This window comes from Manis pentadactyla, chromosome 3 (assembly GCF_030020395.1).
Source record: "Manis pentadactyla isolate mManPen7 chromosome 3, mManPen7.hap1, whole genome shotgun sequence".
NCBI lineage: Eukaryota > Metazoa > Chordata > Mammalia > Pholidota > Manidae > Manis > Manis pentadactyla.
The window spans coordinates 37,584,501-37,610,704 of NC_080021.1; the positions used below are offsets into that span (position 1 = coordinate 37,584,501).

The window sequence follows — 26,204 nt, forward strand, 5'->3', positions numbered from 1 at the left end:
GTGTCCATCAGTAGATGAATGGATAAAGAAGATGTGGTACATATACACAATGGAATATTATTCAGCCATAAAAAGAAAACAAATCCTAGCATTTGCAAAAACATGAATGGAGCTAGAGGGTATTATGCTCACTGAAATAAACCAAGCAGAGAAAGACAAGTACCAAAGATTCCACTCATTTGTGGATTATAACAACAAAGCAAAACTGAAGGAAAAAACAACAACAGCAGACTCACAGAATCCAAGAAGGGACTAGCGGTTTCCAAAGGGAAGGAGTTAGGGAGGGTGTTGTGGAGGGAGGGATAAGGGGATTAAGGGGCATTATGATTAGCACACATAATGTATGTGGGTCATGGGGAAGGCAGTATAGCATGGAGAAGACAGGTAGTGACTCTATAGCATCTTACTATGCTGATGGACAGTGACTGCAATGGGGTCGGGGTGGACTTGATAATATGGGTGAATGTTGATACCACAATGTTGCTCATGTGAACCCTTCATAAGATTGTATACCAATGATACCTTAATTAGAAAAAAAATTCATACATTCCATAACTGAAGTCCTCCACGGCTGCAGGATTTCATGTGCCAGTAGACCTAAAAATACTTTGTAAGTGGCAAAACACAAATTTTAACTGCTGGTTAGCATGTAAAGTGGTATAACCATTTTGGAAAACTATTTGTCAGTATCAGTTGAAGTCAAATATATCCCCATCCTATGAGCCAGCAATTCTATTCCAAACGAAGTGTCCACCCAAGGGTAAGCACAAGAATGTTAACAGCTGTGCTGTCCACAATAGCCCCAGACTGGGAACAACCCAAATGCCCTTCAAGTACAATGGTTAAACTGTGGTATATTCATATAATGGAATATACATAACAATGAAAATGAGGAACTTTTTGCAACTCACAACAACTTGAATGTTTTTCACTAAGTCAGACACAAGAAAAGCACCTACTCTCTATGATTCCATTTATAAAAGTCTCAAAAATAAACAAAACTGGTCTATCATGTTAGATGTCAGAGGAGTAGTTGGGTGTAAGGGGTGACTGGCACATCCCAGTCACCATGACGAGGGGCACAAGGCAGATTTCTGGGGTAGTGACAATGTTCTATGTCTTCATATGAAAGATGGATACAGGGGTGTGTCCCTGACAATTCACTGAACCTCTAACTGACTTGTACATTTTTCTGCCTGCGTATTATATGTGGTAAATGGCTTTACTGCCCCTAGTCCTCTGCTGTCTCTCCACTGGGGACAGAGCACTTCTTCACCCTACTGATGTTGGGCCCATGTGACTTGCTTCAGCCAATAGGAGGTTAGTCAGAATGAAGTGAGCAGAGAAATGAAATATGTTTTTGAGTAGTTTAGTAGATTAGTTTTGCCCTCTGTCATGGTCATGAGAAGAATACACCTCAGGGAGCTGCTGCCCTTTTGGCCTGACTCCCAGGATAATATACAAGGAACAAACTGAGCTAGACCTCAAGTCAGGCCTTGCCGTTCAAGTTGCAGCTGATTGCGAGGGGGAAGAAAGATTGTTTTCAACCACTGAGTGTTGAGGTGCTTTCTTATGCAGCATTATTATGGCAATGGCTGACTAATACATCATTCATCATCAAAAATACTTTAAGATCTCTGTGCTCCACCTAATAGTCACCTGTTTCAATTTAATGCTAATGACACCCACCTCAGCACTTAAATAGCCTATTCAGTCTATAAAATGGAGATGATGTTTACCTGACAATGCTCTTGGGAGGATTCATGCCCCAGTAGACCTAAAAACACTTTGTAAGGAGGAGAACACAGTTTTTAAGTGATGGATGATGGGGCAGGAGGTGAGGTGGAAAAACAAGTGTATGGATCACGGCACATGCCAAGCAAAGCTCCTTCCTCCCCACCACAGCCATCCTGACTACAAGTGTGGGGAGGAGGCTAGGGAACAAGCCAGGGCCTGCACCAGAACAGTCACCCAGCTTCTGAGCATAGTTCTGTGGGGCCTGGAAGGCCGTGGGAGACAGCGATGCTGATCAGGCCTCCCGAAGGCTGGCTAATGTACAGGTCAAGTACGCAATACAGGACCCCAGGGAGGCCACCGCACCCTCAGATCTACCCCTCAACTGACATCTTCTATGCTGTGGGAAGAGCCACCAGCAGTGTTTCATTTAATTGGGTTACGGTGCTGTTTGCTTACCCATCCGCTGTTAATCCTTACTGCCTTGCCTATGGCAGTTCTCAGGTTACAGAGAGCAGGCCCTCTGTTCTCTTGTTTGGTACTATTTCCTTTGTGTGGAAAAGGAGCCTAAGACTCTAAGAGATTAAGTGATTCTTGCAAGCCTACTCAGTTAATAAGCTAAATTAGCACTGAATTTGCAATAGGTTTTTTGACCAAAACTTCTGAGAAGTAACCCACAAATGTGAGCAACCACTAGATAACCAACTGTATTCTCAGAAAACAGGTGGCCTTGGCTTGAGGGGGCAGGATGCTAAGTCAACAGGAATGAGGGGAAATTTGGGGTTTGGAGCATGGGGCAAGCAGTGTCCTTTGAGTAGGGTTGGGGCATGGGGACAATGAGGAAGCAGGAGGGAGGCATGGAGTGGGAGGGGGAAGAGACTGCAGACCCCCACGCTGGCCACCAGGGGCATTTGTTCCCAGGGGATGAGCCGGGGAGCAGGAGGAGCACTTCCCTGGGAGAGAAGAGTCAGAAGGATGCCAACTGATTCAGGGACTCCGCAGGCCCGATTCCTCTCTGACATCAGCAGTCCGGGGCGAGGCTGCCCCATCTGCCACGAGAGGCCCTGCGGTCCCTCCCACCGCCCGCCCGGGTGGAAGGGGAGACTGGACGCAAGGCTCGTCTCCTACCACACTGGTCTCTCTCCTTCCCTGCCAACACCCGGCACAGGCCGACCATCTGGTCTGAGTGGCTCATGTAACCAGTACAGTCCTCACTGTCGACATGGTGAGAGTTGCCACAGAAAGGGATATCTTTGAACAAAGCTGTATCTAAGCAAACACAGACTTCCTTTAGAGTGCAAATATCAAGGACCCATTTCCGTGGATTAAACCAAACACAGCAACCTTCAAGGCAGGAGTTGTGTGGGGTGCAGTCTTGCTATTTTCTTTGCAAAGAGTTTCACACAGTGGGCCTGAGAATTTCTGTTGGTAAGTGAGCCACCAGGGCTCCTTCCCTGGGAACAGTCTCAGCTTGGCCCTGTCCTGAAGCAGGCTTCTCCCATTTCTCTGGCCCCAAGTTGAACATGTACCTGTGACCTACCTCCACAGTCCGAAGGCTGTTCTGCTTCTGGGTCAGAGCTCCTGAGCTGAAGCTCTGGGGATTCGGGCACTGGGTCCCACAACTCATCTTCTTCTCTGGGTTGGGCACTCCACCTGGGGCTGCAGGTCGGGGAACACCCTTGGAGGACAGCCCCTCTTCCGGCGTACCTGGGGGAAGGGAGAAGAGGACGGCACTCAAGTCTTGTACATGGCAGTGGCTGCAAAAAATCCCCCAAAATGTGGGGAAAAGATAGCCATAAAGAAGAAGTATAAGTTGCCAGGAAATCCCACATCCCTCACAGAACAACTTTTTTTCTATAAGATCACATGTGCCCTTTTACAAAAATGAGACTTTAAAATAATTTTGTAGTCTGAAATTTTTACTTAATACATCAATGACATTTTTCCATGCCATTAAATGTATTCTGCCATATTATTTTTCACACATTTAGTCTGTCATTGTACGGATGTGTCGCCATTTATTTAACTAATCCCCTCGATTTGGATATCTGTGTTCACTTTTTCATAATAAACATTACTGTTGGTCAAACTCCTTGGGGTTAAAGCTTTATTCTCAATTACTTCCTTAGGATAAATTCCCAGGAGTGGGATTACTGGCTTGAAGGTTATATACTTTGACAGAATTCCATCTCAAGGTGTGGGGCCGACCATGTGTGCCTCCCATAAAAATACCAAGAAATGATAGAATGAAGTTTAAAATAAGCAGTCACAGTGAAAAGCAAGAGGACTACAATAGCAATTAATGGATGAAGAGTATCTGTTAGAGGAAAGGTGGAAAAAAGAGGAAAGGTGGCCCAGGAAGCATGCAGGGGTGTACCAAGTGGGAGATAAGAAGGGGGCAGAGACTCTGTGACAGCCTCAGGGAGGCCAGGGGCAGCCCAGGCAGGTCAGTCATTCTACTCCTGCAGCAGCTGAGGCCAGTCAGCAATGACAGAGCGGTCCGTGAGGGTGAGATATCATGGAATTATAAGAAATACATATTTGGTCTTCATCTCCAGTTCCTGGCATAGTGCTCCTAGAACCTTTGTAGCTTCCTGAGTATCACTAGGGGTGACAGGAACACCATTGTTCTAAGGAGGTGGCTCTTGGAGGCCCCCTAGATAGCTGCAGGATGGGGGCTGGTTGCCAGAAAGACCTAACCTTGATTGGGAGCCAGGAACTTTCAGCCCCATCTGGAAAGGGGGAGGAGCTGGAGGTTGTGTTAATGGATCACACCTACGGGATGAAAACACAGTAAAAAATCCTTAAGGGACAATGTTTAGGGAGCTTCCACATTGGTAAAAGCATCCATGTGCTGGGACAGTGGTGCACCCCAAACTCTACAGGAACAGAAGTTCCTGCTCTTCGGACCCTTCTAGACCTCACCCTATGTACCTCTTCATCTGGCTGTTCATTTGTATCCTTTATAATAAAGTGGTAAACATCAGTAAAGTGTTCCTGAGTTCTGTGAGCCATTCTAGCAAATTACTGGACCTGAGGAGGGGGTATAAGAACCCTGATTTATGGCCAGCTGGTCAGAAGTTCAGGTAGCAACCTGGGTGCAGTCTTGCGGGACTGAGGTCTTACCCTGTGGGGTCTGCGCTAACTCCAGGTAGTTAGTGTCAAGATTGAACTAACTGTAGGACACCCAATTGCTGACTGGTTTTGGACAATTGGTTGATTTGGGAAAAATCCCATGCATTTGATGTTAGAACTATCCTGAGTAGAAGAATCAGAGAAAAAAGGACTTGGCTCAGAGGGGAGAGCAAAGCCCTCAGGGGCTGGTGACGCTTGAGAGAAAGAGAAATTCATGCCACGAAGGCTGCTTTCGGAAAACAGTGCCAGGAGTTAAATCAGTACTAATTTCCATCTCTGCCTTCCAAGTGGGCTTCTTAAATAGATGCCCTGATGTTCTAACAGGAAATTTCAGTTAGAGAAATTAGTACAAAAACAAGAATAAACACACATTTGGAGAAGGCCAACACCATAAAAGACAAACAGCAAACTCTACAACGAAGACCCCAAAAGAAAGGGAGATAAAACGGTATGCTGCAGAGAATTTTAAATAAGTGTAATGAATCTGCTCAGAAAATGACAGAAGGCAGATAACATGACCACAAAATGAGGATAAAAGTGACCAAGAAGGTTCAATTAGAGATATTTGAAGTAATAACTTTAACTGCTGAAATGAATTTTGACAACTCAGTAGAGAAACTGAATAGCAGGAGAGCCATGAAGAGCAGTTCAGTGAGCTGGAAGAGCACACCAAGAAGTGCTCCTGGGAGGGGCAGGTGAATGTGTGAAAACCATGTTAAGAAATGCAGGCAGAGATCCAGAGAAATCCAGAAATTAGAAATTTCTAATTAGGGATCCAGAGATGATAAATCCAGATATCCAGATCTTAGTGAAATTTTAGAATGTCATTGATAACTTGAATAGCTTCAAAAGAATGAGATTTACATCCGACCTTTCATTAGTAAACAAAAAGAAAACTATGGAACAATGTCTTCAAGATTTCAAAGTCTATGCGCACTGTAAAGTCTTTTGAAATACGTTGCCAGATTTACCTCTATAAATCTTTCTCCAATTACCCTGTTGCCCTCTGCTAACTGGTAAGTGAACTGGCAACATTCACTACACCCTCACAAACACTGAATTTTCTTTTTTTTTCTCATCTTTGCCCATTTAAGAGGTACAACAAAGTTTTTATTGTGTGGATTTGCACTTTTTGATCTACTAGAGATATTACGTTATTTATGTGCCCATTGGCTAACTGTGTGGGTTTTTAAAAATTGTCAAGTCATTTGCCTATCTTTCTTTCCATTTGCCTGGGTTTGCTTTTAATCAAACTTAAGGAAAACAAACAAAATCCCTTCCCAGAGTGTGGAGAAATCGTTTGCCATGAGGTATGCATCAGAAAATCATGTATTTGATACTAAGGGAGGGAGAGGTGGTTGGTTGCCTGAACAGAACTGATGAGGTTACAGTCTCAACACAGCTCAGGGAGGAAGCAGTGAATCCAAAGAACACACATGTCTCTATATCACCCACCTCTCTGCAAAACGCTAAGAGGCTCTCAATTCTGGCCATGGGATATAAATCAGAATTCAAACACTGAACGTCACAATAGAGTCTCCTAACTGGGGGGCCATAGCATATTGGGGCCCTGTGGATGGGTTCCAGATGTGCAAAGAAAAGGATTCCTTCAGCTGGGCCTGCCCTTTCTTCCTCCACAAGCTGGCAGCCTGTCCCACTTCCCTTCCCAACTCCCCTCCATCCTGTACCAACAGAGCCTCAACTGCATGGGTATGGACACCCCAGTACACATATTCAATCTCTATCCCTACTGTTCCCACAAACAGCTGCTTCTTGGCTGAGGAGATTGCAAACCTGGATAATGGATCAGAAGCAGAGGGCCGTGAAGACCCTGGAAGCAGGTTTAGGGTGATATGGACTGGTAATTCCAGGGTGCTGGCACCCACAGAAGAGTCTAGAATAGAGATTCTTAGAGTGGTCTAGGGACCAGACAGTCATCACTGGTCTGCTGTGGAATAAGTTTAAAAACTGAATGCAAGCATTTAGAAATTCTGTGGCAACCTGACATTGCTGGACATCCAAAGGTGAACTTGTCTGGTTGAACTTCTCTGTCTGCATAGGATATAGACCAGTTCCAGTGCCATCACACTGCCAGGGTGAGGCACAAGTGGCGTGAGCTGTGTGGTAGTTATGCACGGTAGGACCACATATTTATGACGACTGGGGGAATAAAGCAACTGATCCTGAAGGGGACTGGGGGCTTTGGTAGGTATGTCCCCTTGACCCCTGGATAACTTGCTCTATAAGGAAGAGTGGGGCCAAGGGAGGGCAGAAAAGGAAAGCATAAGTCTAAGGCAGAGACCCTACTTCTTAAGTCTAGGGTAGAAATGCCTTCGGCCCTTGGGGCTGTGGAGTGGGACTCAAGGCTAGCCAGTACTGCCTTGACTGTATACTGGGCTGTATGAATGTTACAGTTGTCTGTGTGGTTCTTGACTCAGCACCCGAGTTGAGACTGGGTAAGAGGCTCTACTAAGCCATCCCTGAATGTACCATGGTGCTTCTGGGATGGGAAGGGATGGCCATCACCTTGTCCTGCCCTAAGATATTTCAAGGCACACACCTGACCCCAGTTCTCCCCATGCCCACAGCCAGACCCCGGTGGGAGTTAGAGGACATGGAGCATAGCTCCTTTGCCCCTTCCCCACAGTGCAATCCAACTGCTGACCCAGAAGAATGCAACAAAGCAGGAAAGGGAAGCTGGGAGCACCAGGGGCTGAGCAGGTAGCAGAAACGGTTCTAACATGTTTGGCACATACATTGTACTTATTTTTTTAAATTAAGTTATCATTGATATATAAGCTTATGAAGGTTTCACATGAACAACATTGTGGCTTCAACATTCACCCATAGTTCCAAGATCCCCCCACCCCACTGCAGTCACTGTCTACCAGTGTAGTAACATGCTGCAGAGTCCTTACTTGTCTTCTCCGTGCTGTACTGCCTTCCATGTGACCTACCTATTTATACATTGTACTTATTTATGGCCCATCACCAGCTGCCTCGTCTCTTCATGGTGCTCTATTAGCCACATTAGTTACATTCTTGATTTATGAGTCACACAATCACCTCTCCTTAAGTGCTAAACAACTGGCCCACTGAGCCTGATAAATAAGCAGAGAAACAGGGCCAGGCATAGGGACTGGCATTGCCAAACAGTGAGCTGGGACCATCTGCGCAGTGTGGCCAGGAGGTCACTGCAGGGGGTCAGGAATATGGGGTCATTTACTGTTACTTCTACCAGCAATAAAGCTATAATTTTGCTGCATAGATTTAACTTGTATTTTCCAGTTCCAAAAATAATAGGCTCAATGTTGGAAAACTTGTAAACTATAAGAAAAACACATAAGAAAAATCATTTTTATCTCCTCACCCAGGGATATTCCCTGTTAACAAGGAGGTGTACATCCTTGACAGATTCTATTGGTGCCCACCTAGGTCCACTAACCCAATCCCTGCACCCATCCCCTGAGCTGTGCTGGATGTTGGTGGCCAATGGCTCATGCCTACCACCTTTTCCTAAGGCTTTCCCTTGGCTGAGGGAAGCCCCTTCACCAGGAGGGGCCTGGCCAGTTATATCAGGTGCAGCCCATGGCCAATGATCAACTAAAAGTGTGTCTATGTGTGTGTATACAACATCCCAGACTACTTGCCTCTGAGCAGGAGAATTTCTGTCCCTTTGCTCCAGAGCAACCCACAGGATGAGGCTGAGGCTGAGGCTAGATTAACCCTGAAACCACATCTTTGCTCAGCCCCTTCCCCGGCCATCCTGTTTCCTTTGCTCCCTCCCTCACATGGTTCACCTCCTAGGAGGGTCTCCAGAACTCACTTACATAAAACCCCCATCTCAGACTCTGCTTCTAGTGAACTGAAGCTCCGACAGCGTACATACCCTGCATGCTAGGCATATTCCATCTGCCCTCCCACACTGCCTCTTCCCTCCTTGCCACTTTGCTCCATGTCCCAGAAATAGCTGCGTCCAAAGCTGGCTGGGAAGTTCCAACCAACGACTTCTTGCCAGTTTCGTGCTATTTTGGAAATGGAGTTGGGAGGGAGGCAGAGCATAGAAATTAAAAATGATATCCAGAAGCCATGTGGAGAGAATGACAAGGGGCAATTCCTCCTTAACCCAAGCACCTGGCTCTCCTTGGCGAAGGTAAACACAGTCTGTCCGAAGTCATTGAAATCAACTGCAAGTCATTCCCTCAATGACTGGAAACCACAGTTGAGACGTTACTGGTCTATTTGGGAAGAATCTCTGAAAGTCACATCAGATGGAGCTCATCAATCACTGTCTGAGCTCAGGCCCTGAACACATGGCCAATGACAATTTTGTCTGAACTGAGGTATAAATTAAATAAACTGCAATTACCCAGCCACTTAGAATTTGTCTCATTTTTCAAAATGAACCAGAATGGGAAGGTAGCTGTCATTTCTTCAGTCTGACGAGTGATTTTTGACTATATGCTATGTGTAAGAAGCTGACATGTGACTTTCTGTATGGCTAATAAAAGACAATCGTTAAAAATGGTAGGCAACCCTTACATTCATTGTCAATTGATTTGGGGCAAGATGCCAAAACAACTGAATGAGGCAAGACTTGTTTTTTCAACAAGTGTGTAGGGCAACCGGATATCTACATGCAAAAGAATGAAGCTGGACTCCTACCTCACACCACATATAAAGTTAACCCAAAATAGATCAAAGATCTAACTATAATTGATAAAACTACAAAACACTTAAAAGAAAAGATAGGCATAAATCTTCATGACCATGAAGTAGCCAGCAGTTTCTTTAAAATAACCCCCAAAACACAAGCAGCAATAAGAAAAAAATAGATAAATTGGACATCACCAAAATTTAAAACTTTTGTGCTCCAAAGGACACCATGAAGAAAATGGTGTAATTTATCTGATAAGGGATACTATGATAAAGGATCTTACTCTGAAAGAACTTGTTCAACTCAATAGTAAAAAGACAAATAAGCTAATTAAAACATAGACAAAGGATCTGAATAGACATTTCTCCAAAAAAGATATACAATTGGCCAATAAGCACATGAAAAGATGTTCACCACCATTAGTTATCAGTGACACATAAATATAAACCACAGGGAGATAACCCTCACATGCACTGCAATGGCTATAATAAAAAAAGACAGATATTACCAAGTGTTGGTGAGGATGTGGAAAATTTAGAATCCTCATACACTGCTAGTGGGAATGTAAAATGGTGCAGCCACTTTAGAAATCAGTCTGGCAGTTCCTCTGAAGAGGAGACATAGAGTTACCATATGAGCCAGAAATTCCACTCTGAGGCATATCCCCAAGAGAAATAAAAACCTCTGTCACACAAAGACTTGTACATGAATGTTCAGAGCAGCATTATTCATAATAGCCAAAAAAGTAGAAACACCCCAAATACACATCGATTGAGAGATGTATAAATAAAATGTGATACAAACATATTTTTTTAAATTAAAAAAGTAAAATGGAGTATTATTTGGCAATAAACAAAATGAAGTAATGATAACATGCTACAACATTGTTAAACCTTGAAACATTACGTTAAGTGAAAGAAGCCAGTTACAGAAGGCCACATATTAAATGATTTCATTTATATGACATGTCCAGAAACAGGTAAACTGTAGACAGAAAAGGAGTGCAGTGCTTGCCTGGTGCTGGGATTATTGGGGGGGGAATGAGGAGTGACTGTTGATACAGATTTCTTTTTAAGGTGATGAAAATGTTCTAAAACTGATGTGGGGATGGTTGCACAGCTCTGAGAAACTACAAACCATCTAATTGTACACGTTCAACAGTCAGTTGTATGGTATGTGAATTATAGCTCAATAAAGCTGTAATTTTAAAAATGGTGAGCCACACATTTTGGAATGTTATATTGACTAAAGAAGATGAAGGGGCACGTTTGATTCTGAAGAGCAATGGTTTGGGAGAGAGGTTGACCAATGGACGTACATCACTAAGGACAACTGCATTACTAGCCTAACAGCCCCCAAAGGGTGTGGGTCCTGGCGAGGGGGGCACTGGAGGGCCACTGGTCCCCGCGATGAACAGCCAGCCTGTCACATCTGCCTCTGGCTGTGGGGGCTGATGGCAGAAATGGCTTCCCCACGGTACCCAGCCACATGCAAGAAAACGCCTGCTGAGATGAATAGCTGGAACTGAAAGAGCCGCAGGAAGCAGCACAGAGAGGCCCCATCTGTCCTTGGTGAATCAGGCCTGATTGCCATTCCCAGAGACATCCAGGAGATAGCAGACGAGCTACTGAACCGGGAAGCAGCCAAAAGGAAGAATCCGAATCTCACTCTTCTTCTCCCCATGGATACCCTCGGAGATGTCAGTCTTCCTCTTCTCTCTGTCCCTTTGGTCCCCTCAGCGGCCCCTCCCTGACGTGCAGCTTCCTCCTCCGCTCCAAGATCGCCACAGAGCAGACCCTCCAGGGTGGGCACCTGCCGTATCTTCGTGTTGATCACTGTGGAGCTGTCCCCACTCTGTAATAAAAATTCAGCTCTCGCTTCCATCAAAAATCTTACTGTTTCTAAAGTAGGCAGTACTGCTATGACCATAATACCTTACACTTTTCCAGAGCTTTCCTCCCAGATTGCTCGGAACAGTTCCCTGATGCTCTTCCTTTTTCCCTTTTTCTCTCCTTGAATACTTATCTTAAACTTTTTAAATGTCTACCTTCAGTAGTAGTTAGCCTTGGCTGCCACAACAAAGTACCATAGACTGGGTGGTTTAAACAACAGAAATTAATTTTTTCACAGTTCTGGAGGCTGCAAGCCTGAGATTAAGGGGTCAGCAATGTTGGTTTCTTTTTAGGTCTCTTTCCTTGGCTTGTAGATGGCTAACTTCCCCAGTGTCTTCACATTGTTTCCCTCTGAGCATCTGTGTCCTAATCACCTATTTTTTTTTTTGGTATCATTAATATACAATCACATGAGCAACATTATGGTTACTAGACTCCCCCCATTATCAAGTCCCCACCACATACCCCATTACAGTCACTGTCCATCAGTATAGTAAGATGCTATAGAGTCACTACTTGCCTAATCACCTATTCTTATAAGGACACCAGTCTTACTGGACTAGGGCCCACCTAGGTGACATAGCTTTACCTTAATGACCTCTTTAAAGGTCCCATCTCCAAATACACTTACATTCTGAGGTGCTGGGGGTTAGGACTTCAACATCTGAATTTTGATCCCAGGAACTCAGTTCAGCACTTAACACTTAGCTTTTCCCTTTATAAAATAATGTTATATATTTTTCTTATATAAGAAATAGATGTTTCATTAAGAAAACATGACTATACTGGTAAGAAAAAATAAGAAAATGAAAACTACCCATAATCCTACCAACCAGGGGTAACTATTAGTTGCCATTTTGCCTACTGCATCCCCAAACTGTTTTCAATGCATAGACATGCAAACATAGTTTTTAAGAAATAAGATTACACCACAACACTGTTCCCTTGTCCCCCTTACCTACCAATATTTCTACTCAGCTTCAGTCTTCCTCCATCTGTGTCTTCCTCATCACAGATCACTTATTTGTTCTTTTACCATTTGTCTGTCAATTAGCCAATCATTTGAAAAGGGTTTATTCAGTGCCAGCTTTGTGCCAGGCACCATGCTGGGTGCTGATGTAGGCTGAGGCCTGCAGCCCAATAGGGTTGCAGTCTCTCAACTAATTGCCTCCCTTCACCAGCCTGCTTTCTCTTCTCTCACCCTTCGTCTGCCAAGTCCCCCAGATCTGCACGGGGAGGACACTGTGGAGTGGAGGGGAAACATTGCATGCCCACTGGAGGAAGAAGGGACAAGAATTTGAACACAGTTCAAAGGTGTTGACACAGTTCTCTGTGAGAGGCAGAGGGCAAGACAAAGTAGTGAACATTCAGAAGGCAACCATTTAGAAGACAACAAACCGTATCCACCCACACACCTTACCTGCACATCCCCTTCCTCTTTCATATGGCCCAGTCTAAATCCCACTGTCCTAGTCAGACTGAAACTGGCTCTCAGGAGACTTGCTTGCCTGAGCAATCCCTTGGAACACTCTCCTAGAGGGCCGAACTGATGGCTGAGAAGAAAGTTCCAGAAGCCAGGTGGAGGGAGGGAGCCCCTCCAGGGGCCAGTGTGTTCCTTGGCCAAGGCCCTGCCCATCATGGCTTCATTTCCGCTTGAATGGGAGGCTTATTTTAACCTTTTATTCTTACCCCACTTCCTTGTGTATCCTGCACGTGGCCTGGCTTCTTTCCACAGAGTCGGCAGAACTAATCAGCCAGGGATTTAAAACCCCCTGGGGGGTTACACCCTTCCATGGCTCCAAAGGTGCCTGGCCCCATGCTAGTCTTCACAGCCCAGCCTTTAGACTCTTGCTTAGTCAGTGGAGCTTTTCCTTAGGAAAAGAGTCTTCCAGTGTAATTTTCCTCCCTGTTTCCTTTAAGGCCTTGGTTCAATCACTTTTGCAGTAGTTAGCCTTTTAAGAAAGTGGCAGCTGTTCTCCTGGTTGTTTTTTCACTCCGTAACATTTTCTGAGTTCAGTATAACCAATTTCTTCAGCAGGCTCTTTCCAGGCCAGCTTCACTAAACTGTTCTCTTACGTGGACATTAGAAATTAGGTAATATATCCTTATTAAATATAAGAAATATATTTGGGCCGATGAGAATTAGAAGACTGAGGTCAATTGAATTGTTTTAATTCTTGAAATTTTAAAATCACCCAAAGCAATCAATCAATCCTCTAGCATCTATGAGTGCCCACCCTGTGCCTAGCACTGGGCTGTGAATAGGTGATATAAAACACTTGTCCACCTGAATCCTTTATGCTTCTGTAATTTAATCAGAAATATAACAGCTTATTTAAGAGTTACTGGAAGATGGAGCCATACAAAATATAAATAACAAGATATGGTTTCTTACCCATCAGAAAAGATAAGGTCAGGAAGGCAAAGTTTAAGAAGGCTGGTATTAAATGTTGAAAGGGTGTGGGGGGTTAATTTGTTCGCTCATATATTGCTGGTGCAAATGGAACTATTCGGGAGGACAATTGGCAGAATCTATTCAAGTTTAAAATGTACACACCATCATGACTCAGCAATTTCACGCTCAGTGTCTATTATAGAAAACCTCTTACCACTGCACCAAGAGGCTTGTTGAGGACATTCTTTATACCACTGTAATAGTGAAAAATGGAATCAACATAGCCATTCATCAGTTGTAATTACTAAATAAGCTGTGTTTTACCTATACTATGGAATTCTATACAATAATATAAAAGTATACAGATTTATATAAAAAGAAGTCCAAAAAATAATAATGAGTGGAGAAAAGCAAATAGAGGTAAGTATATAAAAATGACAGCTTTGATGTAGAAAAATAAAACTCTATTAAACATTATTATTTTTATATTTTTCACATAGGGATACTACACAAATATGTATGTATATAAACCCTTGTGTGTGTGTGTGTGTGTGTGTGTGTGTGTGTGTGTGTGTGTGTGTACACTCAGCAAAATGGTAACAATGCTTTTCTCTGGGAAAAGGCAGGAGACCAAGATCAGAGAGTGGTTACTGGGACCTTATCTATGACATTTCTACTTTTAAATATATTACTTGTGAAATAAAAATGATTTTTAAAAATTAGAGCGATGTCATATTCTGCTTTTTCTTATTAATAATGGCTTTGGACCCACCCAGAATATTTGTCTATTTTTTATTTATTAGATTATATTTAACCATAAAATATAGTGATCACATATAACGATGCACAAAAATGACACCCAAGAATTAACACATTGCTTTTAGCCTATTCTACGAAGCAAGTTCAACCGTTTCAAAATCAAGGGATGATATATCTGTGTCTCTGCAGGGCAGTCAGACAATTCAATGAGGCATCCTCACAGTAAATATGGATGGACCAACTGTATTGTTGTAAGAGCCTGGGATTACTTATATGACTCCATCAGGCCTGGTTAGTCTTCACAGAGGAGAGGATTCTTGAGCAGTGTTTAAAAGGAAAGAGTGGGCATTGTTAGCATGAAGGTTAATAGAAGAAATGAAATCAAACTCACATTTGTGGGTTCTCACTGGGTGCCAGCCTCATGCTCAGAGCTAAGGATATAAAACAGAAAGATGCCTGAAATGACTGGGAGCTAAGAGCATGGGATTGGAATTGATTCCCAACTCTCCTTCATTGTCACACCAACTTTGTAAGTAGGTGGTATGATCCTCTGCCCCCCTACCCACCCTGTGCCATCACCCACCCCCCCTCCCCCCACCCAACACTACCTTTTTGCAGAAGAAGAAACTGAGGTTAAGGAGGTTAAGTAACCTGCCTGAGGTCCTACAGGTGATGCCAGAGTCAGGCTTCCACCCAGGTCTGTCAGATGCCAAAACCTTTGCTTTCACATGCATTCCTGTTTACTAACATAATTTTAAAAATCCATGATGAGTCATAGTATCCCTTTTCAGGGCTAGGCAATAAAGAGGGGATGCATGGTGTCATCAAAATAAATGAAAGGTTTTTTTGTTTGTTGTTTTAAAGATAGTCCACAGCTCAAAGGTCCTACTCCTCTAGAGAGAAGGTCTTTAGAATACTTTGGAATCCAAGTAACTTGCCAGCAGAATCAACCAGGTCACAATGAAGTACAGACAGTGGGAAGATAAGTGAAACTACCTTCGTGCATTTTCTTAGGCCCCTGAAGCCCTGAGACTTGTCCTCCTGCCAGGTGCTCAGCCTTCTGAGCCACCCACTGAAGATTCCTCATCTATCTCCCAACACTTGGAAGCCACTCCAGGCTCATTTCCTAAGCTTAACAGTTCCTGTTCCAGGATGACAGCCAGTGGGCCTTGGGCAATCTCTGCACCAGGCTGGATCACGGCTAATTGCTGTGGGTTGGAAATAATTCTGGGCAAGCTCACAAAACCAGAGGGTTGCAGACATTTGGTGATCCTACCAAGGGGACAGAGTGAGGCTGCCAAACTAAAAGAAAAAGGGATGGAGCCTATGGATTCCATGCTCCACGGGGCAGCCAGGAGTCTTTTAGAGCCACACATCTGATCCTGACCCACCCCTTCACTGACCTCTCAATGCCTGTAGGATAAAGTCCTAACTCCCTGCATGCCCTGTGAGGCTCTGTGAGCTGTCCTGCCTCCCTGGCTTTATGGGTCTACACTCTGCCCACTGTTTCCTGGGGTCCAGCCTTACTGAACATTGAAGGCACTCCACTGCCTTCGTAATGCTGTTCTACTCACAATGCTCTTCTCTTACCTGACTACTTCTCTGTCTCAACTTAAACACGCCTCCTCAGGGGCCTTCCCAGATGCCTCCCTCACACCTGGATGGGGCCCGTTTCCCTCTCACAGCCCCCTGTACTTCTTCAGAATACTCACCACTGCTGGACCTTTTTGTTCCATGCCTGCCTGCCCCACTAGCCTGGTTGCTACAGGAAGACAAAGATCATGCCTGCCTTGTTCATACCACGCCTGGCATATATTAGCATTCAAGAACTGTTTGTTGAAGGAGTTGTGAATGGTTGGGCAGGTTGCCAGAGCATATCATCACTGCCAGAAGCTGCCCTGTAGACTTCTCTGTGTTCTGTGCTTTCCCCCACGATGTATACCAAATGGCTGAAACTCCAAAGAAAGCAAATGCAAACTTGAAACACGTTTGCTGTTGTGAAAACTGGGCAGATGTCAGGGAGTGAAGGGAGAACTCACATAAACAGTGAAATCAGCCCCAAAAGCGAGACCAGTCACATGCCGCCAGCCACCCACCCTCTGCAGGTTGCAGTGGCTCCCAAGGACTCCCAAACAAGCCCAGCATCTTTCCAGGAGTCAGGGCTGAGAGCAAATGTGAAGACGGTCCCATGGAGCTCCCCAGATTCCATTTGCCCTTTGGGAGTCCATGCTGCAGGAAGGAGGGACAGTTGCTCCTCGATGAGAACACCCCCAACTTCTGGTGAAGGCAGACAAGAGCTTCAGCTCAGTAAGGTCACTTGAACCCACCTGCTGAGAGGGCTGGTGACAGGGCTGAGCAATGCTGCTGGCCCAGAGCTGGCAATGGTCCAGGTCAGGAGCGAATCACACAGGGCTTTCCTTGCCTCTCTCTGCAGATGGCTGCATCACTGCGGCAAAGGGGAGCCTTGACGATAGGGCTCTGCAAGGTGAGAAGGGCCTGACACCTGGGTGTGCGATTCCAGGCCAGGAGGGCTACAGGGCCAACTCTGTGCAGAAGAGGAAGGATGACCCTGCCTCCAAAATGCCCCCTCCTCTCCACTGATGCTTGAAATTCCTTACCCAGGCTATGGGGTCTTTTACACTCTGATCAGCACTAAGGTTTAAAATTTAGTTAGTTCCAAGAGAGGGTATATGGTAACTTTAAATTTACCCCTCTCCACCTTTCCCAATCTTTTAAAAGCAGAGAGGATTCTTGTTCACTTGGATGACCTCATGGCTTGCTTCTGGGCTGAAGAATCCAGGTAGTTAACTGGTGGAAAGGAAGTTAAAGAAAAGAGGGATGCTAAGTTGATTCATGTATAGGGTTTATGTGGGGAAGGAACAGCAACCAGAAGAGCAGTGTCAGGGGCAGAAAGGGGGAGGAGAGATTGGGGGAGATGGGAGACACTGCTGCCTGGCTTGGAGAAAAGCCTGAGTCAGAGGATTTCAAAGAGCTTTTGTTTTGCATTGAAAGTAAACTTCCAAAATCCTGCCATTTGTGACAACATGGATCAAAACAGAGGGTATTACACTTAAGTGAAATAAACCAGACAGAGAAAGACAAATACTGCGTGGTCTCACTTAGATGAAGAATCTTAGGGAAAAAAATGTTGAACTCACAGAAAGTAGAGAAGAGGTTGCGAGGCGCTGGGGGTTGGGGGAAATAGGGAGAGGTTCATAAAAGGGTACAAACTTTGGGCTGTAAGATGAATACGACCTGCGAATCTACTGTATAACCTGGCAACTATAGTTGGAAACGCTGCACTGTATAATTGGAATTTGTTGAGAGTAGAACTTAAGTGTTCACAAAAAAATTAATAAATAAAAGTAAATATGTGAGGTGACAGATGTGTTAATTAGACTGATGGGGGAATCTTTCATAATGTGTATGTATATTACGTCACATTGTACACTTCAAATATCTTACAATTTTGTCAATTATACCTTGATAAAGCTAAAAAAAAAAAAAAGCAACTCCTTTCTTTGTGATATTATCTGTGAGACAGAGTAAGATTTGAACTGCTTTTTTTCCTTCATTCCAGATCTCTGAATCTGACTCCATTCTAAGACTGAACCTCTTGGGCCCTAAGTATCTGTGAGCTGAATGACTTAAATTCATACTAATTCAACAAGCATCACTGGTGGCCTGCTGGCTGTACGCCCAGGAGGAAGGGTTATAGGGGGACAGACACTGCCCTGGAGCCGGGCAGGCCTGGGAGCAGATGCCAGCTACCCCACTTGCAAGCTGTCTGACCTTTCCCAAGAGAATTAAATAACACTTACCTTTTCTTTACTTTTGTTCTAAAAGGTGTCAAGCTCTTTGCTATGATTATTCCCATTTTATAGACTAGGCCACTGGCCCAGACAGGCCAAATAACTTGCTCAAAGACAAACCTGACAACTGTGGAGCCAGGACTCAATACTCAGATCTGTGTGACTCCCAACACATCTTGCTCCTGTCTCTCACTGCCCCACTAAGCCTCAATTTCCTTGGGTACAAAATAAAAATTCTGACATTTGCATCAAAGATTGGTGATCAAAGAAAAAGAGAGATCAGCCTGGCACACTGGGTTAATTTCACAACTTCCCACCCCCAGGTATATAACAAGATGCGCACAGCTGATTTCAGATCCTTTCTGAAAGGGTGGAGCACTAGGCGGATGAAGGAAAATGGGGAGAGTGTCATCGAAGAGCAACTCTGCCAAGTCCACAACTTTGTCCCAGGTCTGGTCAGGGCACAGTAACCCCAAACTATCTAACACCCAGAAAGCCAAATAAAGAGGTCAGAAGGCTGAGCTCAACAGAAGCCCCAGGTTACAGAGCAGATTTCTGTTATATCAGGGTCTGTTTACTACATGTTATCAGAGGGTTGGCATGTGACACACGTGACAGGGATAAAAGATAAGACCTAATAGTTACAAACCCTCACTGCACCTCACCTTCTCTGGAAAGACACATCATCTGGAGCTTGGCCAGCTACCAGGCCTCTCTTGTGCTTTAGAAAAATGGATGGAGTCACAGAAAAACGGGCCATGGTAGAGTGGGTCACACAGTCACGACCCTTTCCTGCACCTCTCCAATGTGCCAGGATCTGTTCCAGGGCTGGGGCTGAAGCAGTAAGGGAGAGAGACTCAGCCCTTGTCCTTTGGCAGTGATATCTGGAATGTGGGGAACAGATACGTCCAACTAGTATTGCTGGTGGCTAAGTACAAAACTGTCCAAAGAGTGGTGGAGGCCAAAGCATGGGCAGCCGCATGCCCCCTGTTAAGGAATCTGTACCGTGTCCTGTGGGTGACGGCAGCCTCAGAACAGCATGGGAGAATCTGCTGAAGGACTCAAGCCTGCAGGCAGGGGGTCCAGCAAGGAGAGCCTGGCCTTTGGGGCTCTGCCTCCTTCTAGAATTTCCCTTGGCCATCTGAATGCATTTTTGAGATGACTGTCTTCCAAGCTGGACTCATCAAATTGGAAACTACTCTCCGAAGGCGGTGGCTGGCAATTACACCACTTCAGAAAATGTCTTTTGCCAAAACACACACCTGAGAAGTGCAACTGTGTACTTAGAAAGAAGTGGGGTTAAAGAAGAACAGCAGCAAATGAATTAGGATAATCATCTGTAACCACAATCTAGATACAAAGGTTTTCGGTAACAATTTCAAAAGGACACAGCCAGAATGAACAGGATTAAGCTTGACAACCTTCTCACTATTCAGTTCCCTCTGAATGTTTAAGCAGGTGGTGATATCCAACATCTTTCTGCACCATCTGCAAATGACAGAGATGCTGTCGGTTTTCTACTGGAAGCATAAATAAAAACTCTAATGGGCTGATATGATACTGTATTTCTGAGATGCAATAATTGGCTCTTAAATCCACGGTTCCTCTCTCCGAAGCTTTCCCTGGGTAGCCTTAAAATTAGGCTTAAGCTTACTTTTTATTTGAGAAGTTCAAGTTCAAGCTCCCCCCTTCTTACAAGTTCTTGCAAGATTCTGGGAGTAAGTACAGCTGGCTTTGCTTCAAATTATATTAAAGCTCCTGATAATTACAGAAGGAGGTGGCTTTTCCAGTGGAAAAGTTTGGACATTATCCATGAAGTCAATAAACCTACTTTTGGACCTGATCCCACACCAAATGCACAGATTCCACTCCGAAACAGTTCTGCTGGGCTTGGCATAACAGAACCAGGGGATAGAGAGCCTGAGAAATAAAAATTCCTTCTAAGAATTATCCTCTAAGACAGTTTAGTGTAAAACAATAATAGCAAAACTGATTTTTCTTCAAGTTTCCCATTCAAAATATCTGGATCAGACCTCAGGGATAGATAAGAAGGTAGGCAGCCCTGTGGAAGGCTTCATGAACTCAGGGTCATGCAAGAACTCAGAGATTTGCAGTACAAGGGCTTGTTTACTCAGTTCCCGCACTACTCACCCACGGCTTCCTAGTTCTGTCCAGAAAAATCAGCACATGGCAGCTCATACATCACTGAGAAGATGGCCACCCTAAAAATCTTGTTCCCCACTCTACATTCTAATATACTTCTCTCTCAGAGACTACATCCATCTTCACTAATTTAGCTCATATCTGATATCCAACTCTGCTCCTATCAGTTCATCTCAACCAGCATTTGCTAAACGCCAGCACATGCCAGATGTTCCACCAGGCTCTGGTGACTCAGGCATTCATCACGGTCCTCACCCTGCAGATGCTCACATCTAGTGAGAGAGTCAGAAAGAGAAATCAATGCGGTGCTTACAAATCCAGTCATCCTTCTCAGGTCCCTTCACAGAATGACATTAGACTGAAGGAAGCGATTTTCAACACTTGTAAGTTATTAGAAAGCAACCTAAATCTTTTCCTTGCTTTTCTTAGAGAAAATCAAAGGCGTTCCATTCATAATCCACTGCAATGCTCTATAATGTCCTTAGATAAATACTGAATCAGTAATCTGAAAAGCAAAATTATGAGCATCAATAAAATAAGAGAGAAAGTTTAATGGCATGGAAGATGATGGATTAAAGAGGATGAGACTGGAGGAAGGGAAATCTGTTAGGACTAGTGCACTATCGGGAGGCAAAAGGCAATGGAGCGTCTCAGCTAAACAATGGGATGGGTGTGGGTGGAACAGGATGGATTCAAGAGACAAGGGAGAAAAGAGGGAGAGATGGAAGAAGAGGTGCTGACAGCCCAGAAGAACCAGTCCTGCAGTCTCATTTCCACAAGGAAGTCTTTCAAGCCACTTTACATGCAACTGTCCAAACCAAACTTGCTGTATTACCTTCAGTCCAGGTCCCCTTGCTGACTCTCTCATTTATGTCACGCATGCCACCAATTTTCTAGCTTCTAGCTTTAAGAACTTGAGTTACTTCCTTTCTCTTCTCCTTCGTTCTCTATAATTGAGTCTGACACTAAGCCCTATCATTTCTTCCTTTATACATCTACCCAAATAGTTCTTTGCTCTCCATTTATGCCCCCATTGGAGAAGTCCAATGCATTTCACCTCTGGGTTATTGCAATAGCCTACAGCTAGGCTCCTTGATTCCAGTCTCTCTCCACTGTCTGGAAAATACATACCCTAGATAGAAAGATCAATATCCCCAAAGCATGGCTTTCTTCCTCACACCATATCGCTCCACTGCATAGATCCAAACACCTCTGCCCAGCTCTTCAGTGCTCCATCATCTGGGCTTGTCTTGAATCACACAACTCGCCTGCAGGCAGGCTGGTAGAGCCTTAGGTTCCACATAAGGGCCAGGGTCGTGTACACCTGGGGGCTACTGCTCAGGATGACCTCCTGCCTGCAATGCGCATCCTCCCTCCTCCCTCTTCCCAGGCTGGGGAAGGCAGCACTGGTCAGTGCTTGCTCAATAACATCCACATCTAAGGTCAACATCACACAATTCAGCACTAAATGATTTCTTGTTTATTCCAAGCTTCCAGGTTTTCTCTCCCCTGTTAAACTGTTCATTCCCTCAGGAACAAAGTCTATCACATGCCCTATGCTAACCCAGGAAGAAAGCTCTCAAAGAACTTTGGCATTTTAGATTTTGCTCTCATTTACACTATATTTTTCTCAAATAAGGCTTTGGAAATAGAGCAATACTTTTTTAGCAGATTCTTGCACAATCTGTTCTCAAAATAATTTTTAATTGTTAAATTACATATTTTATTTAAGTTAGAGCTGTAACTTAGCTTTAAGTCTTATAACCTCTTGGCAAACAGGAACATCACCATTTCTACAAACTGCAGTGGATATACTCCATTTTTTTCTTCATCAGATTTTTTAATGGTTCTAAAAATAAGCAGAAGGGAGTTTCTAGTTATAGAGAGAGCCCACCACACTTTCAGCACTGAATTAGTTGCTTTATTTTAAGCCTCACAACTGTACTGAGGCAGATACAAAGGCACTTTTATTCTTAAGAACGGATTTTTTTTAAGTTATGCTTAAAAATAGTACTTGGATATGCAGTTGAATAAATGCACTTTAATGGAAATTAAAAGTACTTCAATTGCCACATTTTGACTTTTTAAGGAAAGTAATGAAACATTATTTTAGAAAGTTGCCTATTAAAATAAAAATGAGATTTCACAAGCAATTTTAGGAAACATCTGAAACATGAATAAATTAAGATACAGAAAAATATAAGTATGCATCACAATCGAAAACATCTTGGCATATTATCATGGAAAAATCAAACAGGGTTTATAAATTTCATGTCCTGAAAGACTAAAGAGTATAAACCAAATTACAGGGCTACAGAAACCAACTGGAGGAACAAGCAGGCAATGTTTTCTATCAGAGGTTCATTTAGAACTCCCTACACCTTCCCTGCTCCCCACACCTAGCACCGTGCAGTGCTTAAACATAAAACTATCAATCCTTTCTCATCTTAAAGAGATATATTCTTCATCAGAGATTCTCTTGATCTACTTAATAGTCCCACAGCCCATTTAATAGAGCCTAATATTCTACAACAGGAGCAGAGGGCTTGTCCCCCACCACTACAGTATTTTTTTCCAGTAACCCCACCCTCCCACTTTCACACTGGGTGGGCCGGGTTGGAGCACTTGATCAAGGGCACAGCCAATCACCAATGCATTCTCACTGACCATGTGATTGACTCAGCGGTGTCACATGACCCAAGTTGGTGACTCACAGGGCCTCTGCAGGAGCTGCTGGAACAGAGGCTCTCTCTCTCACCCAGTGGACTTGGACTCGGGGAGCTGGCAGTGGTCTGGACACTGAGGGGAGACCCTTTCTTAGAATGGAGTCTGCATAGAAGAAGGGATTTGCGAGATGGGGAAGGAGGCACAGGGTCCCCGACATCATGTGAGCCTTGAACGCAGCCTCACCACAAGCCAGCCCTCCCCTTGGCTTTTTTGATATCTGAACCAATGCAGTCCTTCTCTGGCCTAGAATTTTGTTTTAGTGGGTGTTGATTTATTACTTGCCACCAAAAGAGTTCTGACATGCAGTGCAAACCACAAGCTTTACCCTTCAATAGCAGTCGTCTAAGCTCTGTAGTACCTGGACGAGATTCTCTCATTGAGCTTAAGCTGGGATCTGCTCCAGAATTCAGACATGTCCAAACTGGTGGGAGGTAGCAGCACGTTTGCATTAGGGCCTGAAGAGCCCTCCCACCAAAACAAGTCACCCTAAGAGAATCAGCCAGGCCCAGCAGGCCTCACCCAGTAAAAAGAGCCAAGCCTCAGGTCAGAAGGGAGGAACAATTTTAAAGAGAATCAGCATTTGTCCTTGAGATCTGTCTTCTGTGCACAACCTGACCCCAGGGAGAAGCGGGGCAGTGAGCAAAAATTTAGAAAGCTGTTTGCCATAAGTTATCTATGACACAGGTACAAGCAACACTTTCAGGAGGTCCCGCTATGACTACAGCCTAACACAAAAAGGGGAGAGTTTTCCTTCCCTTTTTAACATAACTGCTCATTCCAGATACCCTGGCTCTAAAGCACAGTCCCTCAGCCTCAGTGGTACTGACGTTTGCGGACAGATAGCACTTCGCTGTAGCTTTCCTGAGCACAGCAGGTGGTTTGGCAGCACCCTTGGCCCCTAGATGCGAAGTGCCAATAGCACCCGCCCAGTTATGACAACCCACATCGTTGCCAGACCTTGCCAGTGTCCCCTGGCAGGCAAAATTGCCTGGTTGGGGACCCACTGCTTTAGAGTCTCAGTGGTTCTGGCACTAAGAAGAGGGGACTTCGGGGCCCACTGGAGGGGCAGTGATGCCCAGCTACAAAAGTATATGTGCCTGGAAGTTATGCCAGAGCCTGGGATGTGTGTGGGGAGCGAGGGGGCAGCCTCTAAACCAGAAAGTTAAAACCCAAAAAGCAAAAACAGAACCCCATGGTAGAAGAACAGAAGCAAGCAAGCCAGTCTTACTTGTGAGACACAGCCTGGGAGACCCCCTGAAATACGTTGGGAAACTGCAAAAAGGCTAGGGTCCTAAGAGAACAAGTGGAAGCAAGAAACAGTGAAATGAGCTCTTTACTTTTCATGTGAGCCCATGTGTACCCAGAGGCCAGGGAGACTTGAGGACGTTTTGGATTATGTTTTTAAAAATACCATAACCTTGAACCATATTTTGTTCATTTTGTTTTGTTTTGTTTTTAGATTCCACATATAAGTGAAATCATATGGCATTTGTCTTTCTCCACCTGGTTTATTTCATTTAGCATAATACCCTCTAAGTCCAACCTTGTTGTTGCAAATGGCAGGATTTCATTCTTTTTTATGGCTGAATAATATTCTGTTGTATATATGTACATCTGTAACCATTCACCTGCCAATGGATACCCATATCTTAGCTATTGTAAATAATGCAGCAGTAAACACAGGGGTGCATATATCTTTTTGAATCACAGATTTTGGGGGGGTGGATAAATTCCTAGAAATGGAATACTGGGTTGTATGGCAATTCTATTTTTATTTTGTTGAGAAACCTCCATACTGCTTACCATAGTGGCTGCACCAATTCACATTCCCACTAACAGTGCAGGAAGCTTCCCATTTCTCCACATCCTTGTCAACACTTGTTATTTCTTGTCTTTTGGATAGTGGCCATTCTGACTGGTGTGACGTGATACCTCGTTGTAGTTTTGATTTGCATTTTCCCTGACGATTAGTGATGTGGAGCATCTTTTCATGTGCCTGTTGGCCATCTGTATTTCTTCTTTGGAAAAATGTCTATTCAGGTCCTCTGCCCATTTTTTAATAGGGTTATTTATTTTTATGGTGTTGAGTCATATGAGTTCTTTATGTATTTTGGATGTTAGCCCCTTACTGGATATATCATTTGCAAATATATTCTCCCATACTGTAGGTTGCCTTTTCCTTCTGTTGACGGTTTCTTTAGCTGTACAAAAGCTTTTTAGGAGGTATATTTTTAAAATTGATGTTCATATTTAACCTCAGTGTTTTTCCCTCTTAAAAGCTGTTTTTAAAATTATCTCACAACCTGCAGATTTCTAAGAATTGCAGAAAGGTTTTTCTAGCTAACTGAATAATGCAGGCAGGGAGTGATAAACTGCCCTAATCTCCTCTCCTCCTGTTAGCAATGAGGGATAGCTTTCTATTCCAATTCTAGTGCCCAAGAAAATTCAGAGATTGAGATACCTCATTATTCAACCATTTCTAAGAAATACAATGTTTGCCATAGGTGTATATGGGAAGGTGAAAGAAATAAACACCAATTTAAGGGAGGTGTAGCTAATACAACAGACCTCTAGGTAAGAACTTGGGGTACCTATGGAACTGCAATTCCATGGAGGTAAGACATCTTCCATGGATACGCAGTTGAACTTCAAGGACAGAGCCCCAACAGGGGAAAAGTACACACCTGGTTCTTTCTAGAGGGCATGTTCATCTCTGTTCTCCCGGAACACCTGTGAGGCAGTAATGCAAGCCAGCTAAATAGGGAGGCCTTGGCATAAACTAAAGTATAATGCTTCGTTAGGGGCAAAGATAGTCTCTTCAATAGTGTTGGAAAAACTGGATATCCACGTGCAAAAGAATGAAACTGGACCTCTGTCTTACACCACTCATAACAATTAACTTGAAATGTAGTCAAGACTTCAATGTGTGC

General features: G+C 44.1%; 1 protein-coding gene across 6 annotated transcripts in view; it reads right to left on the minus strand.

Annotated features, from left to right (window-relative positions):
- Positions 1-26,204, minus strand: part of BAALC (BAALC binder of MAP3K1 and KLF4) — a 75,240-nt gene that overhangs the window by 10,678 nt on the left and 38,358 nt on the right. For 3 of the 6 annotated variants that reach the window (XR_008996221.1, XM_036876457.2, XM_057497847.1), the window contains exon 2: positions 3,275-3,441. The exons of 1 other annotated variant lie outside the window; for it this stretch is intronic. Coding sequence is in view for 3 of the 5 variants with exons in the window: in XM_036876457.2 (XP_036732352.2) it covers positions 3,275-3,441 (167 nt within the window). In the remaining 2 variants the exon portion in view is untranslated. Of the gene's footprint in view, positions 1-3,274; positions 3,442-14,963; positions 15,004-26,204 lie in introns of those variants that run through there. 2 more of the 6 variants (XM_057497846.1, XR_008996222.1) reach the window with 2 other exon arrangements.